At 40.5% G+C, this 12,937-nt stretch overlaps 1 protein-coding gene and 1 pseudogene across 1 annotated transcript; both read right to left on the minus strand.

Annotated features, from left to right (window-relative positions):
• Positions 1-2,419: 2,419 nt before the first annotated feature.
• Positions 2,420-10,364, minus strand: LOC112748844 (homeobox-leucine zipper protein REVOLUTA-like). Its single transcript, XM_072218029.1, has 4 exons — positions 9,994-10,364; positions 9,778-9,883; positions 9,590-9,687; positions 2,420-2,579 (listed from the first exon to the last, which is right to left on the minus strand). The coding sequence occupies exons 1-4, from the start codon at positions 10,362-10,364 to the stop codon at positions 2,420-2,422; spliced, it is 735 nt and encodes a 244-aa protein (XP_072074130.1).
• A 770-nt stretch (positions 10,365-11,134) lies between these two features.
• LOC112748845 (cation/calcium exchanger 5-like) lies at positions 11,135-12,489 on the minus strand (annotated as a pseudogene).
• Positions 12,490-12,937: the final 448 nt, after the last annotated feature.

The following is a 12,937-nucleotide window of genomic DNA, read 5'->3' on the forward strand; positions in this document are numbered from 1 at the left end:
GAACCCTATCTTCCACCACCATCTCCTGACGAAGCCTTCATATTAGAACTGAGAGACCTTGAATCTCGTATCTTAAGGCGACAAGAGGAGGATGAAACTCAATTTAAGGAGCTAAGAGCAAGGATAGCTAGCATGGTAAATGCCGTGAATCACCTAACATCCCACCTAGGCTCATGTACCCTGAGTACTTCCATCATTGAATGTGGAGAAGCTATCAAGGAGCCTAGTGAGGGAGTAAACTTGAAGCTCTATGGTGAGGAAGAAGAGTTGAAGCAAAAAGTGCAACAAGAGGAGAAGGTAGAGATTAGTGAACAAAAGGAAGTAGTGAATGGATGTTTGGGATATGTTGAGCACATAAAGGATGTTAAGGAGGAGAGTAAAGTTGCGGAAGTAAACGGAGAGTTGAAGGGAAATGATCAAGAAGCGGATTCCATCACTAGTGATTTTTTGCCCACATTGACCAATTCCCTTGACAATCTTGTTAAGCCTTCTCCCAGTGGATTAGAATGCGAGGTTGAGGAGGGTGCGCCACCTCTAAAACCCGTTATAAATGAAGAACTAGAAGAAGTGTTCCAAGCAACAAGCCCTCCTATTTATGATGATTCCGCATCAACATATGATCCTTTCAAGTTTGAAGACTCCTTCCCCAAAATGCTTGTACTTGATGAGGAGGTAGACTTCACTAGACCTCCTATCTATGATGAGAGTGATGGGGAGGAGATAGAAGAAGTTGGTGAAGAAGAATGTGAGCTTGAGGAAGCTTGGCAAGAGGAGAAATTTGAAGAACCTTGCCAAGTGGTGGAAAACTCTAGAAGAGGATGGACGGGAGTAGAGCATGCTTTATCAAGACCTTTGGGAACTCCTTCACCTAGTTCACCATCCAATCCTTCACTTGAGTGGGTAAAACTTCTAACTCTCAACTTTATTATCCCACTTGAGTATGGTCTGCTTGAGACGGATGGCTAACTTAGGGCGCTTTGTGGAATTAAACGAAAGAGGAGGATGTTTAGTGGTTGGCATTGTAAATCTAGACTCATTATGGTTGGAAGCTCAGAATTGAAGAGCATGGATTGGTGTAATGCTCAATTAAATGGATCAAGGAGAGTAGTTTGGTGCTTTCATGAGAATTATGCTTTCTCGTCACCCAGACAAAGTCAAGGCAATCAACTAGAAGATGGGTGCGAGGACAAGATATGGGACCCTGGATTACCCCGTGAGAGTCAATTTTGGGAGCTCGTGTCTTGGAGAGGACCTCACTCAAGCTTAGTGAAGATGGTTGAAACTTCTGACAACCGATTAAAAGACAAGCACTCTTGGAGGTTCAAGGATGGATACAAGCATAAGCCACCTTGACAAGAAGCCTCCCAATGTCCAACTTAAGGACTTAAACTAAAAATGCTTGGTGGGAGACACCCCACCATGATAAACTCTTTCCATTCTCTTGTAGATATAATGAATGAATGAATTGAGTTCCATTGTATATAATTTCTTTACTTCTTGGTATATTTTGCTTGCTTGCTAAGATGTTTATATATTCTATGCTTTAATTAGGGATGATTCTTTGAACTTGAGTTTTTGCTTGAATTGCAAGTTTCCTCGATTTGTTTGAAAAATCCCCTATATTTCAAAAATGTGTTTAATTTTGCATCTTAGCTAGTCTAGAGTCTTAGAGAAGGATGAGAAGGTTATGAGCTCTTTTTGATGCTCATTAAAAAAAAGCCAAGCCACGCGCAAGCACAAAGCGCGCGCACGCCGGCTGCGTAATTTAGCTTTCTGGGCCAAGAACCAGAGAGTTGTGCCACTTTTGGGCCAATTCTGTGTCTCAACCCATGCAGACGCACGCTGTACGTGTCTGCGCCACTCCCTGTTTCTCCACCCACGCGTTGGCGTACTTGACGCTTCCGCGCCCATCCCTTAAGCTCAAGCCATCCACGCGAACGCGCACAGTACGCGCGCGCATCGATGTGTTTTAGCATCACCCAGGCCAAAGGACCCGAGAGTTGTGCCAACTCTGGGCCTCTTTTGTGCATCTGGCCCAGCACACCTGTGCGGACGCGCACCGTACGCTTCCGCGCCGATCCCTAATTCTCCCATCTACGCGTAAGCGCGTATGGCGCTTCCGCGCCAGTCTTTAATTACCTCCACCCACATGAACGCGCACGCGTGGATTCAAATTTTTACTTATCCATGGATGCGAAGCCCTAGCGCATTCGCGCAAAACCTTCGTCCCTCACCCAACGTTTCTCCTCCTTCTCCTTCACTCAGCAGAACACCATAACCACCTCCTCCCTCTAGCGACCTCCGGCGCACACCACCGCCGCCATTGCCGCGCGTCCCAGCCCCCTCTTCCTCGCCCTCACCTCTCTTCCTTGCTCTCCCGCTTTCTCTCACTCCTCTGCCTCCTCCTCTCTGTTTTCTCTCACTTCGCCTCTACTCTGCCACCGCCCTCGACAGCTGCAACCCCATTGTCGCCGGCGAACACCCCGGTGACATCCCAGGCCACCATCCTTGCCCTGGCCACTCTTCTTTCCTGTTTCGCTTCCTCTCTGTCTCCCAGGTTTCTACCCCCTGTTCTGCTCCTTTATTGTGTTACATTAATTTTTGTTAATTTAGTTTAGTTAGCTTAGTTAGTTAGTTTAGTTTACTTTAGGTGGTTAGCGAATCTGGGCTGACTAGTGGATTTAGGATTGATTGAATATTTTGCTGCTATGTGAAATTGCTCTGTTTTATTGCCTTGCTTGTGCTGTATGCTTGGCTTGCCATTATTGAGTATTGCTTTGCTCATGGATACTGGTTGTTTACTTGTTCATAACTGCTTGTTGGCTGATTTAGTTTAAATCGCTCTCTAATGCTTTGCTTTTGCACTATTGGCTTGATTGCCCCAGTCATATGAACTCATACATGATCTTTGTGCTTTTGACTTTTAATGAACTCATATGGAACCTAATTTGCTGTTTAAACTTGGAAATAGCCAATTTGCTGCTGAAATGCTGCCGGATATTTCCTAACCATGGTCCATGAATTAACAATGCTCTGATTGGTGTAACTAGTTCTAGTTGATGATTTTTGTTTCAAATAGAATTTTGTTACCTAAAGGGTGAAAAATCCTCGTGGGCATGTTTACAGGTTTTTGGTTATGCTTCTAATATTCTTTACTTGCCTGCAATGCTAATTTGCAATATGCATTGCATGATTAAGTAAACTTTCAGATTAACCATAAACTTGGTTTTCATTTAGAGTTAAGCCTAACCGGCTTGATTTCACAAGATTGATGGTTTCTTCTACCTATGTAGCCATTGTAATTCAATTCCTTTATGCCCTTGGTCACTGATGAGTGGATAATTTATACGCTTTTTGGCATTATTTTTAGTATGTTTCTAGTATATTTTAGTTAGTTTTTATTATGTTTTTATTAGTTTTTAAATAAAAATCACTCTTCTGGACTTTACTATGAGTTTGTGTGTTTTTCTGTGATTTCAGGTATTTTCTTGGTGAAATTGAGGGACCTGAGCAAAAATCTGATTCAGAGGCTGAAAAAGGACTGCAGATGCTGTTGGATTTTGACCTCCCTGCACTCGAAGTGGATTTTTTGGAGCTACAAAAGCCCAATTGGCGCGCTCTCAATTGCGTTCGAAAGTAGACATCCTGGGCTTTCCAGCAATATATAATAGTCTATACTTTGACCAAAATTTGATGGCCCAAACCGGCGTTCAAAGTCAGCATAGAAATTCTAGCGTTTAACTCCAAAACTGGCACAAAAGCTGGAGTTAAACACCCAAACTGGCACAAAAGCTGGCGTTTAACTCCAAGAAAAGTCTCTACACATGGAAGCTTTAATGCTCAGCCCAAGCACACACCAAGTGGGCCCGGAAGAAGATTTATGCATTAATTACTTATTTCTGTAAACCCTAGGCTACTAGTTCTCTATAAATAGGACCTTTTACTATTGTATTTTCATCTTGGTTCTTCGGGTTCCCTCTCTGGAGCCGAAGCCAATGACCTCCATTATCACTTTTGTATTTTCAACGGTGGAGTTTCTACACACCATAGATTAATGTGTGGAGCTCTGCTGTTCTTCATGAATTAATACAAAGTACTATTGTTTTTCTATTCAACTCAAGTCTATTTCTTCTCCAAGATATTCATTCGCACCCAAGAACATGATGAATGTGATAATTATGTGACACTCATCACCATTCTCACCTATGAACGCGTGACTGACAACCACTTCCGTTCTACATGCAAACAAGCTTGAATGTGTATCTCTTGGGTTTCTAATCTAAGATTAGAACCTTCGTGGTATAGGCTAGAATTATTGGCGGTCATTCTTGAGATCCGGAACGTCTAAACCTTGTCTGTGGTATTCTAAGTAGGATCTAGGAAGGGATGACTGTGACGAGTTTCAAACTCGCGATTGTTGGGCGTGTGACAGACGCAAAAGGATCAATGAATCCTATTCCAGCATGATCGAGAACCGATAGATGATTAGCCGTGCGGTGACAGTGTGCGTAGAACATTTTCACTGAGAGGACGGGAAGTAGCCATTGACAACGGTGATACCCAACATAAAGCTTGCCATGGAAAGGAGTATGAATGATTGGAAGAAGGCAATAGGAAAGCAGAGGTTCAGGAGGAACAAAGCATCTTCATACGCTTATCTGAAATTCCAACCAAAGAATTACATAAGTATCTCTATCTTTATTTTATGTTTTATTTATCTTTTAATTATCAATTCTCCATCACCATCTGAATTCGCCTGACTGAGATTTACAAGGTGACCATAGCTTGCTTCAAGCCGACAGTCTCCGTGGGATCGACCCTTACTCACGTAAGGTATTACTTGGACGACCCAGTGCACTTGCTGGTTAGTTGTGCGGAATTGTGACAAAGTGTGATTCACGTTTGAGAGCTCCAAGTCCTTTGGCGCCATTGTTGATGATCACAATTTTGTGCACCATGTTTTTGGCGCCGTTGCCGGGGATTGTTCGAGTTTGGACAACTGACGGTTCATCTTGTTGCTTAGATTAGGTAATTTTATTTTATTTTTATTTTCGAAAAATTCAAAAAAAAAGAAAAAAATAATTTTCTATTTTGTTCTTTAGAGTTTTTAAGAATGAATTCTAGAGTTTTATGATGATCTGTTGAAGTCTGGCTGTCTGTGAAGCCATGTCTAATCTTATTGGACCGAGGTTTCAACTTATCATCACAAGAGCTTGTTGATTTCTATCAATTTTGCTGTTGTTAGCAATGATCTGCTAAAGCTTGGCTGGCCATTGGCCATGTCTAGTGTTTTGGACCGGAGCTTTCATTGAAAGCTTGGCTGGCTAGTAAGCCATGTCTAATTCCTGGACCAGAGTCTTAGACTAGCATTGCAATGATTCCTGGAACTCTTATTAAAAATTTTGAATCCCTTTATTTTCTTTTCCACTCAATTTTCGAAAAACCACAAAAAAATTTATAAAATCATAAAAATAAAAAATATTTTATGTTTCTTGTTTGAGTCTAGTGTCAATTTTTAAGTTGGGTGTCAATTGCATGCCTCTAATTTTCGAAAATTACATGCATTATGTTCTTCATTAATCTTCAAGTTGTTCTTGATGATTTCATTGCTCTGATCTTTAAATTCTCTTGTTTTGTGTGTTTTGTTGTTTCTCATATGCATTCTCAATTTGTTAGTGTCTCTTATATGAAAATTTTTAAGTTTAGTGTCCTGCATGCATTGTTTGATTGATTTGAGTTTCCTAAGATTTGTTGTATTTTGATTGTTTCTCATCATTGAAAAATTCAAAAAAAAATTTTCAAAACTATGTCTTTTCAAGTCAATAATACAGAGAATTAAAGATTCAGAACATTCAGCAGAGGAATCAAACAGAAAGAGCTTGGCGTTCAAAACGCCCAGTGAAGAAGGAAAACTGGCATTTAAACGCCAACCAGGGCACCTGGCTGGGCGTTTAACGCCCAAAAAGGTAGGATTTTGGGTGTTAAATGCCAGAATGGATGCCATTCTGGGCGTTTAACGCCAGGATGACACTAGAGGGAAGATTTTGTTTTTAATTCAAATCTTTTTCAAATTTTCATAATTTTTCAAAATCAAATCTTTTTCAAATCATATCTTTTCAATCATATCTTTTCAAAATCAATTTCTTTTCAATTTTTTTTTATTTATTACTATTTTCGAAAATCCTTGCTACAATTAGTGATTTAATTCAAAATTTTCAAGTTGTTACTTGCCTATTAAGAAATGATCAAATTTTAAATTCTAAAATCATATCTTCTAATTTCTTGTTAGTCAAGTAATCAACTTTAATTTTAAAACTTTCTCTCTTTTTAATTTGATTTTCAATCATATCTTCTCAATCATATCTTTTCAATCACATCTTTTTCAAAATTAACTCTCAATCATATCTTTTTGATTTCTAATTTCAAAATCTTTTTCAAAAATCACTTAATTTCTTTCCTAATTTTAGTTTTCGAAAATCATCAATCAAATTTTCAAAATTTCTTTTAATTATTTCAAAATCTTTTTAATTTATTTTCGAAAATTCTTCCCCTCTTCTCACATCCTTCTATTTAAGGGACTAACACTCCTCCTCAAGGTGCAATTCGAACTCTATCCCTCTTAATAAGTTCGAATTCTCTTCTATCTACCTCCTCCTTCTATTCTTCTTTTTCTCTGACACCTCAAGGAATCTCTATACTGTGACATAGAGGATTCTCTACTTTCTTGTTCTCTTTTCTTTCATATGAGCAGGAGCAAAGATAAAGGCATACTTGTTCAAGCTAATCCTGAACTTGAAAGGACCTTGAAGAGAAAGCTAAGAGAAGCTAAAGCACAATTCTCTCTAGAGGGCCTAACAGAGCTTTTCAAGGAAGAAGAAGCCATGACAGCCGAAAACAACAATGCCAACAATGCAAGGAAGGTGCTTGGTGACTTTACTGCACCTACTCCCGACTTCTATGGGAGAAGCATCTCAATCCCTGCCATTGGAGCAAACAACTTTGAGCTTAAGCCTCAATTAGTTTCTCTAATGCAATAGAATTGTAAGTTTCATGGACTTTCATTGGAAGATCCTCATCAGTTCTTAGCTGAATTCTTGCAAATCTGTGACACTGTCAAGACCAATGGGGTTGATCCTGAGGTCTACAAGCTTATGCTTTTTCCCTTTGCTGTAAGAGACAGAGCTAGGACATGGTTGGACTCACAACCTAAAGAAAGCCTGAACTCTTGGAAAAAGCTAGTCAATGCCTTCTTGGCAAAGTTCTTTCCACCTCAAAAACTAAGTAAGCTTAGAGTGGAAGTCCAAACCTTCGGACAGAAGGAAGGTGAATCCCTCTATGAAGCTTGGAAAAGATACAAGCAATTGATTAGAAGGTGCCCTTCTGACATGCTTTCAGAATGGAGTATCATAGGAATCTTTTATGATGGTCTGTCTGAACTGTCCAAGATGTCATTGGACAGCTCTGCTGGAGGATCTCTTCATCTGAAGAAGACGCCTGCAGAAGCTCAGGAACTCATTGAAATGGTTGCAAATAACCAATTCATGTACACTTCTGAAAGGAATCCTGTGAATAATGGGACAACTCAGAAGAAGGGAGTTCTTGAGATTGATACTCTGAATACCATATTGGCTCAGAATAAAATATTGACCCAACAATTCAATATGATTTCTCAGAGTCTGTCTGGAATGCAAGCAGCAACAGGCAGTACTAAGGAAGCTTCCTCTGAAGAAGAAGCTTATGATCCTGAGAACCCAGCAATAGAAGAGGTGAATTACATGGGAGAACCCTATGGAAACACCTACAATCCTTCATGGAAAAATCATCCAAATCTCTCATGGAAGGATCAACAGAGACCTCAACTAGGTTTCAACAACAATAATGGTGGAAGAAACAGGTTTAGCAATAGCAAGCCTTTTCCATCATCTTCTCAGCAACAGACAGAGAATTCTAAGCAAAGCTACTCTGACTTAGCAACCATTGTCTCTGATCTAATCAAAACCACTCAAAGTTTCATGACTGAAACAAGGTCCTCCATTAGAAATTTGGAGGCACAAGTGGGTCAACTGAGTAAGAAAGTTACTGAACTCTCTCCTAGTACTCTTCCAAGCAATACAGAAGAGAATCCAAAGAGAGAGTGTAAGGCCATAAACACGTCTCACATGGACGAACCTGGAGAGGAGGAAGAGGTAGTGATCTCCACTGAGGAAAACCTCAATGGATGTCCACTGGCCTCCATAGAGTTCCCTAATGAAGAACCATGGGAATCTGAGGCTCAGACTGAGACCATAGAGATTCCATTAAATTTACTTTTGCCATTCATGAGCTCTGATGAGTATTCTTCCTCTGAAGAGGATGAAGATGTTACTGAAGAACAAGTTGCACTACAAGAAAACACGTCTATTGCCATGCTTTTAAAGCGTGGCAAAAAGCTGAAAAAAGCGTGGCGATAGCTTTTCGCCACGCTTTTTGAGCTACCGCCACGCTTTTGAAAGGGTGGCGTATGAAAGGGTGGCGGTTGCTCTATCGCCACGCTTTTTCTTTTGCCACGCTTTTTACAACTGGCCACCCGTTAAAGCATGGCCGTATGCGAGAGATATGGCCACGCTTTAAAAGCGTGGCCATATGGGAGATATGGCCACGCTTTTGAAGCGTGGCGATAGGAAGAGATACGGCTACGCTTTTGAAGCGTGGCGATAGGGAGAGATACGGCCACGCTTTTAAAGCGTGGCGATAGGGAGAGATACGGCCACGCTTTTAAAGCGTGGCGATAGAGAGATATACAGCCACGCTTTAAAAGCGTGGTGAAAGCCTTGTTAAATTAAAAAAAAATTCTTTTCCTTACTTGATCTTCATTACTGCACTATAAATTTTCAATCCTTTTTTATTACCAAACCTACAAAATTACAATTGAAGATGAAAATGAAGCAAAATTACATGATTTAAATCCGAAAAAAAAAAGATAGATCATCATGACACTAGTTCTTCTTGGCTCCTAATGCAATTGTATGAACTCTTTCAACATCAATCCAAGCCTCTGCAGCCTGCAGAACCAGATCTAAATCTTCTTCGTAAAAAACAAAAGGCATAATAAAAAAGTACATAATCGGTGAGTGGCAACAAATAAAACAATGACTCCTTCATCAACCAAAAAAAACTAGAACACCACTTTAAAACACTTGTAGATATGTAAAGATTAAAATGCAAATCAGAAGACATCAAACAAAAATATCCCTGAGTTTACGTCAGCAATAGTTAGTCTTCCAAACTGACGACATTTCTTGGATTCAATATTCACAAATTGCCTAAAGACTCAAACCCATAAAAGAATTGCTGCATTTATAATCTAAAGAGAGAAAATTACAATATTAGACCTACCCAAAAGCTTCAACCTATTTGAATTCTTTTGGAATGTATCTTCTAATTTTCTCTGCTTTCACAAGATGGGGTTAATACAAGGCACTGATAAACAAAGAAACAGAATAGTTAATGAAAGAAACAATTCCCATTTCCCATAAATTAAAGTTGAACATACATAAACAACACTTAGAGAAAGATTCATTGTTACAATTTTGCAGACTTAATGAATTACCTTCCTCTAAATACCCATGTGATGTCTTTTAAAGCCACCAAAGTTGTTTCCAACATGTCAAGGCCAGCCTGGTTTGCAAAGATGAACACCGGCACCGACTACGATCCAGACAGAGAATCATATATATCTTAAATTTAAGGCTTTCATGGAAATGATGAACTCTACTATGAACAAAACATATGCCATACCTTCAAAGAACAGCACAAAATGGCATCCTGATGATGCCACAAATGTTTAAGCACTGACTCACTAATGAGAGAATCAGATCTCAGCAACTCTGCCCCCAAATAATAACTGTTATTAGAAGAAAAAAGAACAAAAAAGTGAAGGGCATCATTAGATACTTTTCAAGAATGAATATTCAACAATAAAGCTTGAACACAATACAACAGATGCAGACTTGCCTATAACTGCAGCAGATCCAGTTGGCTAGTGTAAGAGCCTCTGGAGAACCAGGAGAGAGTTTTGAGCCAACTGCCGGGTTTATACCAGATGGAGAAATCGCCATGGCAACCCTCTGCACAGAGGAAATCACACTATGGATGTACTGGCGTTCCATGACAGTAACATTATCCTGTAGACTACTGTCAAAAGGAAACTGGAAGGCAATAGTCAACACCGACCGAGCACTATGACATGATACCGCATCGCGTGCACTATTTGTTGTTGGGCCAACTTCAAAACCAGATGTCAAATCTAGGGTTTGACTTGATGTCACTGAATCCTTTTTATCACCTTGGAAAACAATGATATCAACATGATTATAGTGTGTCATACATGCGCATCAGTTTCAGTAGCTCCTTTCTTACTTGCACAGTACTTTTTTCTCTATTCAAATGCAATATCAAGAGATTTAACATTAAAAAGGACCAAATGTTAGTGGCTGACTAGAGTAATCCCAGATAGGAACAGAGTAGGCTGATGATGCAAAATTGTGTGCAAGATTTTAGATGCATTAATAGCACTATTCAAGAAAAAAGAAAATGAAGAAATGAAACAAGAAAAAATCACCAATAAATTAATTCTAGAGTAATGGATTCTGGAGCAGGGTGCCCACTTCTGTAATTAAACTAGAGTAAATAAAATAGGATTTGTCAGAAACACCAACTAGCAAACATACACACAACATGGAAATTAGCTATAGATATACCAAGACAAATCTTCTTTATGCGACAGAGCTGTATTTATTATGTTTATGGAATACCAAATAACCTATTAGTCAATGCACAATTGACCCATAATTAAAAAATATTAAGTCACCTTAATACCCCAATCATATTTCGGCCCTCCAGAATTATGGCTAGCACTCATAATAAATCCACCATTTGCCTGTTAAAGTATAAGGAAATGAGAAAAATGATTAGCAAGTGAGCTGAAAAGGTATATGCTAAAATAAATAGGATAAAAAGGGGTTAATTAGATTGGCTTGCCTTCTGCTTCCTTATCACAGCAGAAATAGCTGGTGTTGACAATATACCTTCCCATATTAGAAAGATAAGTTATCCTCAATTTCTATTAAGAGATTCATGTTAATAATAATACACACTAGAGGATTGCCGGTGGTAGTTTGAGAACTAGACCTAAAGTTTCAAGGCAGTTCACCAGTTCTCCAGCTGTGGTAGATATCCAAAACACGCTCATAACAAATGCCATGACAACCACAGGTATTTGCTCGGTTTTGGGAGGTTCTTTTTCCATTACTAAATGAAGGTATGCAAAGCAGAAGCTTGTGGTGAGCACCACTGACTAGAGGGGCAAGTCAGTGTTGGGGAAGAGGAAAGCTATGGGATGATCAAATGGCACAAATGATTTGCAAGCATACAAGAGGGCTATCGGACAAAAAGCGATGTTGGCCGACGAGTAAAGTCTGCTCCATTGCGACAGCGCTGGCTCAGGGATCGACAGTTTGAGAGTTGCAACAGGAATCTCTCATGCTTTAGAAATCTGGATGAAGAGAGCAAGGGATAAGTCAGGATAACCTCCAATAGAATAATGTTTATCAAATAAACTAGAATTCTATCCCTGAAATAAACAGTATTGCCTAGTTTATGTTAAAGATAAGAACCATTGCCTTAATTATACAATCAAAATGATCATGGTTACATCAATGCAATGAGTTTAATCAGAAAACGTGCACAGTACCATGTACACTGCAAAAAAGAATCAAACGAATCCAACGCCTAAATTCAAATGAGTTGGTAAGAACATAGATCAGGTTCCTTGTTCCAACTACTAAAAATTATCAGATCCAATTAAACCAAGAAAGCCAAGTTACCAGATCCAATTGCCATAAAAAACCAAATCCCTTTATATCAAACTCTAAATCAGAAAAATTATCAGTTTAATTGAAATTGAAACATACCAATCCATAAGCTCCCGAAAATCCAGAACTGCGCTTCTCATCGTTCATAGATCCCAAAACCTTGGCGTCGGAGTCAACGTGCACCGCAACTAATTCCTTCTGCTCCTCAAGATCTGTGGAAGATTCCCACTCTTGCCTCTACCATCAACTACTCCCAAGTCCATATAGAACACGAGACCAACGAAGAATGCATAAAACACTACAAATCTAATCGCCTGCCATAGGAAGATCTCCGTGCTAAGATACACATAGAAGAGGAACATCGTTGCCGTCAAGTAGAAGAGCACGTCTCTGACGAAGGGTGCGGGGTCGAGGGAGAACGGAGTGGCGTAGAAGGCGACGAATCCGACAACGAGGGCGGAGAGCAAGGTACCAGCGGAGAGGATGGCGCCAAATCCAGTGCGGTACTGGCCAGAGCGGAGGGCAGCGAGGGAGGAGAAGACGTCGGGGGAGCCTGATACGACATCATTGGCTGCATGTACGGCACAGACGCTGGAACAGCAACGCCACCGGCAGCAGAAGCGACGGCATGAGCCATTGCAGCCGCAGAGCTAACACCAGGAGGTGGAATCAACAGATTTTGGGAGGCAAGGCTGGGCGGAGCGGCGCCTCCGGATGGATTTGGCAGCGGGGAGAAGTGCGGTGCCTGAGGAGACAGCGGCCGAAAGGAGGGGGCGGCGGGAGGCGCGAAGGAAGGTCCAGTGGAGACCTGAGGCGGCACGTAGGAGAAGGTGGGATGATGCTGCTGCAACAGCAGTGGGGGCGGTGGCGCGGAGAGCAGAGTCGGATTGGGATTAAGGTTTGCGGGAGGTGGAGATTGAGATAGGGATGTGGAAGGTGGAGCGTGAGGGGTTATTAGGGTTATGGATTGTGAGTGACAGAGAATGAGAGAGTCTCGAAGCTTTTGAAGTTTCAAGGTTAGTGGGATTCAGGGTTATTGGGTTTGGGGTTATTAGGTTTTTTTTTGTAAACCTTTTGGCCACGCT

This window comes from Arachis hypogaea, chromosome 15 (genome assembly GCF_003086295.3).
Source record: "Arachis hypogaea cultivar Tifrunner chromosome 15, arahy.Tifrunner.gnm2.J5K5, whole genome shotgun sequence".
NCBI lineage: Eukaryota > Viridiplantae > Streptophyta > Magnoliopsida > Fabales > Fabaceae > Arachis > Arachis hypogaea.

Bases quoted from the DNA above. Each gene is read 5' to 3' on its own strand.
- LOC112748844 (XM_072218029.1), bottom strand. From the start codon at position 10,364: ATGACACACTATAATCATGTTGATATCATTGTTTTCCAAGGTGATAAA. The intron at 9,884-9,993 runs GCAAGTCTGCAT...TTCTAATAACAG, and splicing joins TGGATCTGCTGCAGTTATAG to TTATTATTTGGGGGCAGAGT. The intron at 9,688-9,777 runs GTATGGCATATG...TCTGGATCGTAG, and splicing joins TTTTGTGCTGTTCTTTGAAG to TCGGTGCCGGTGTTCATCTT.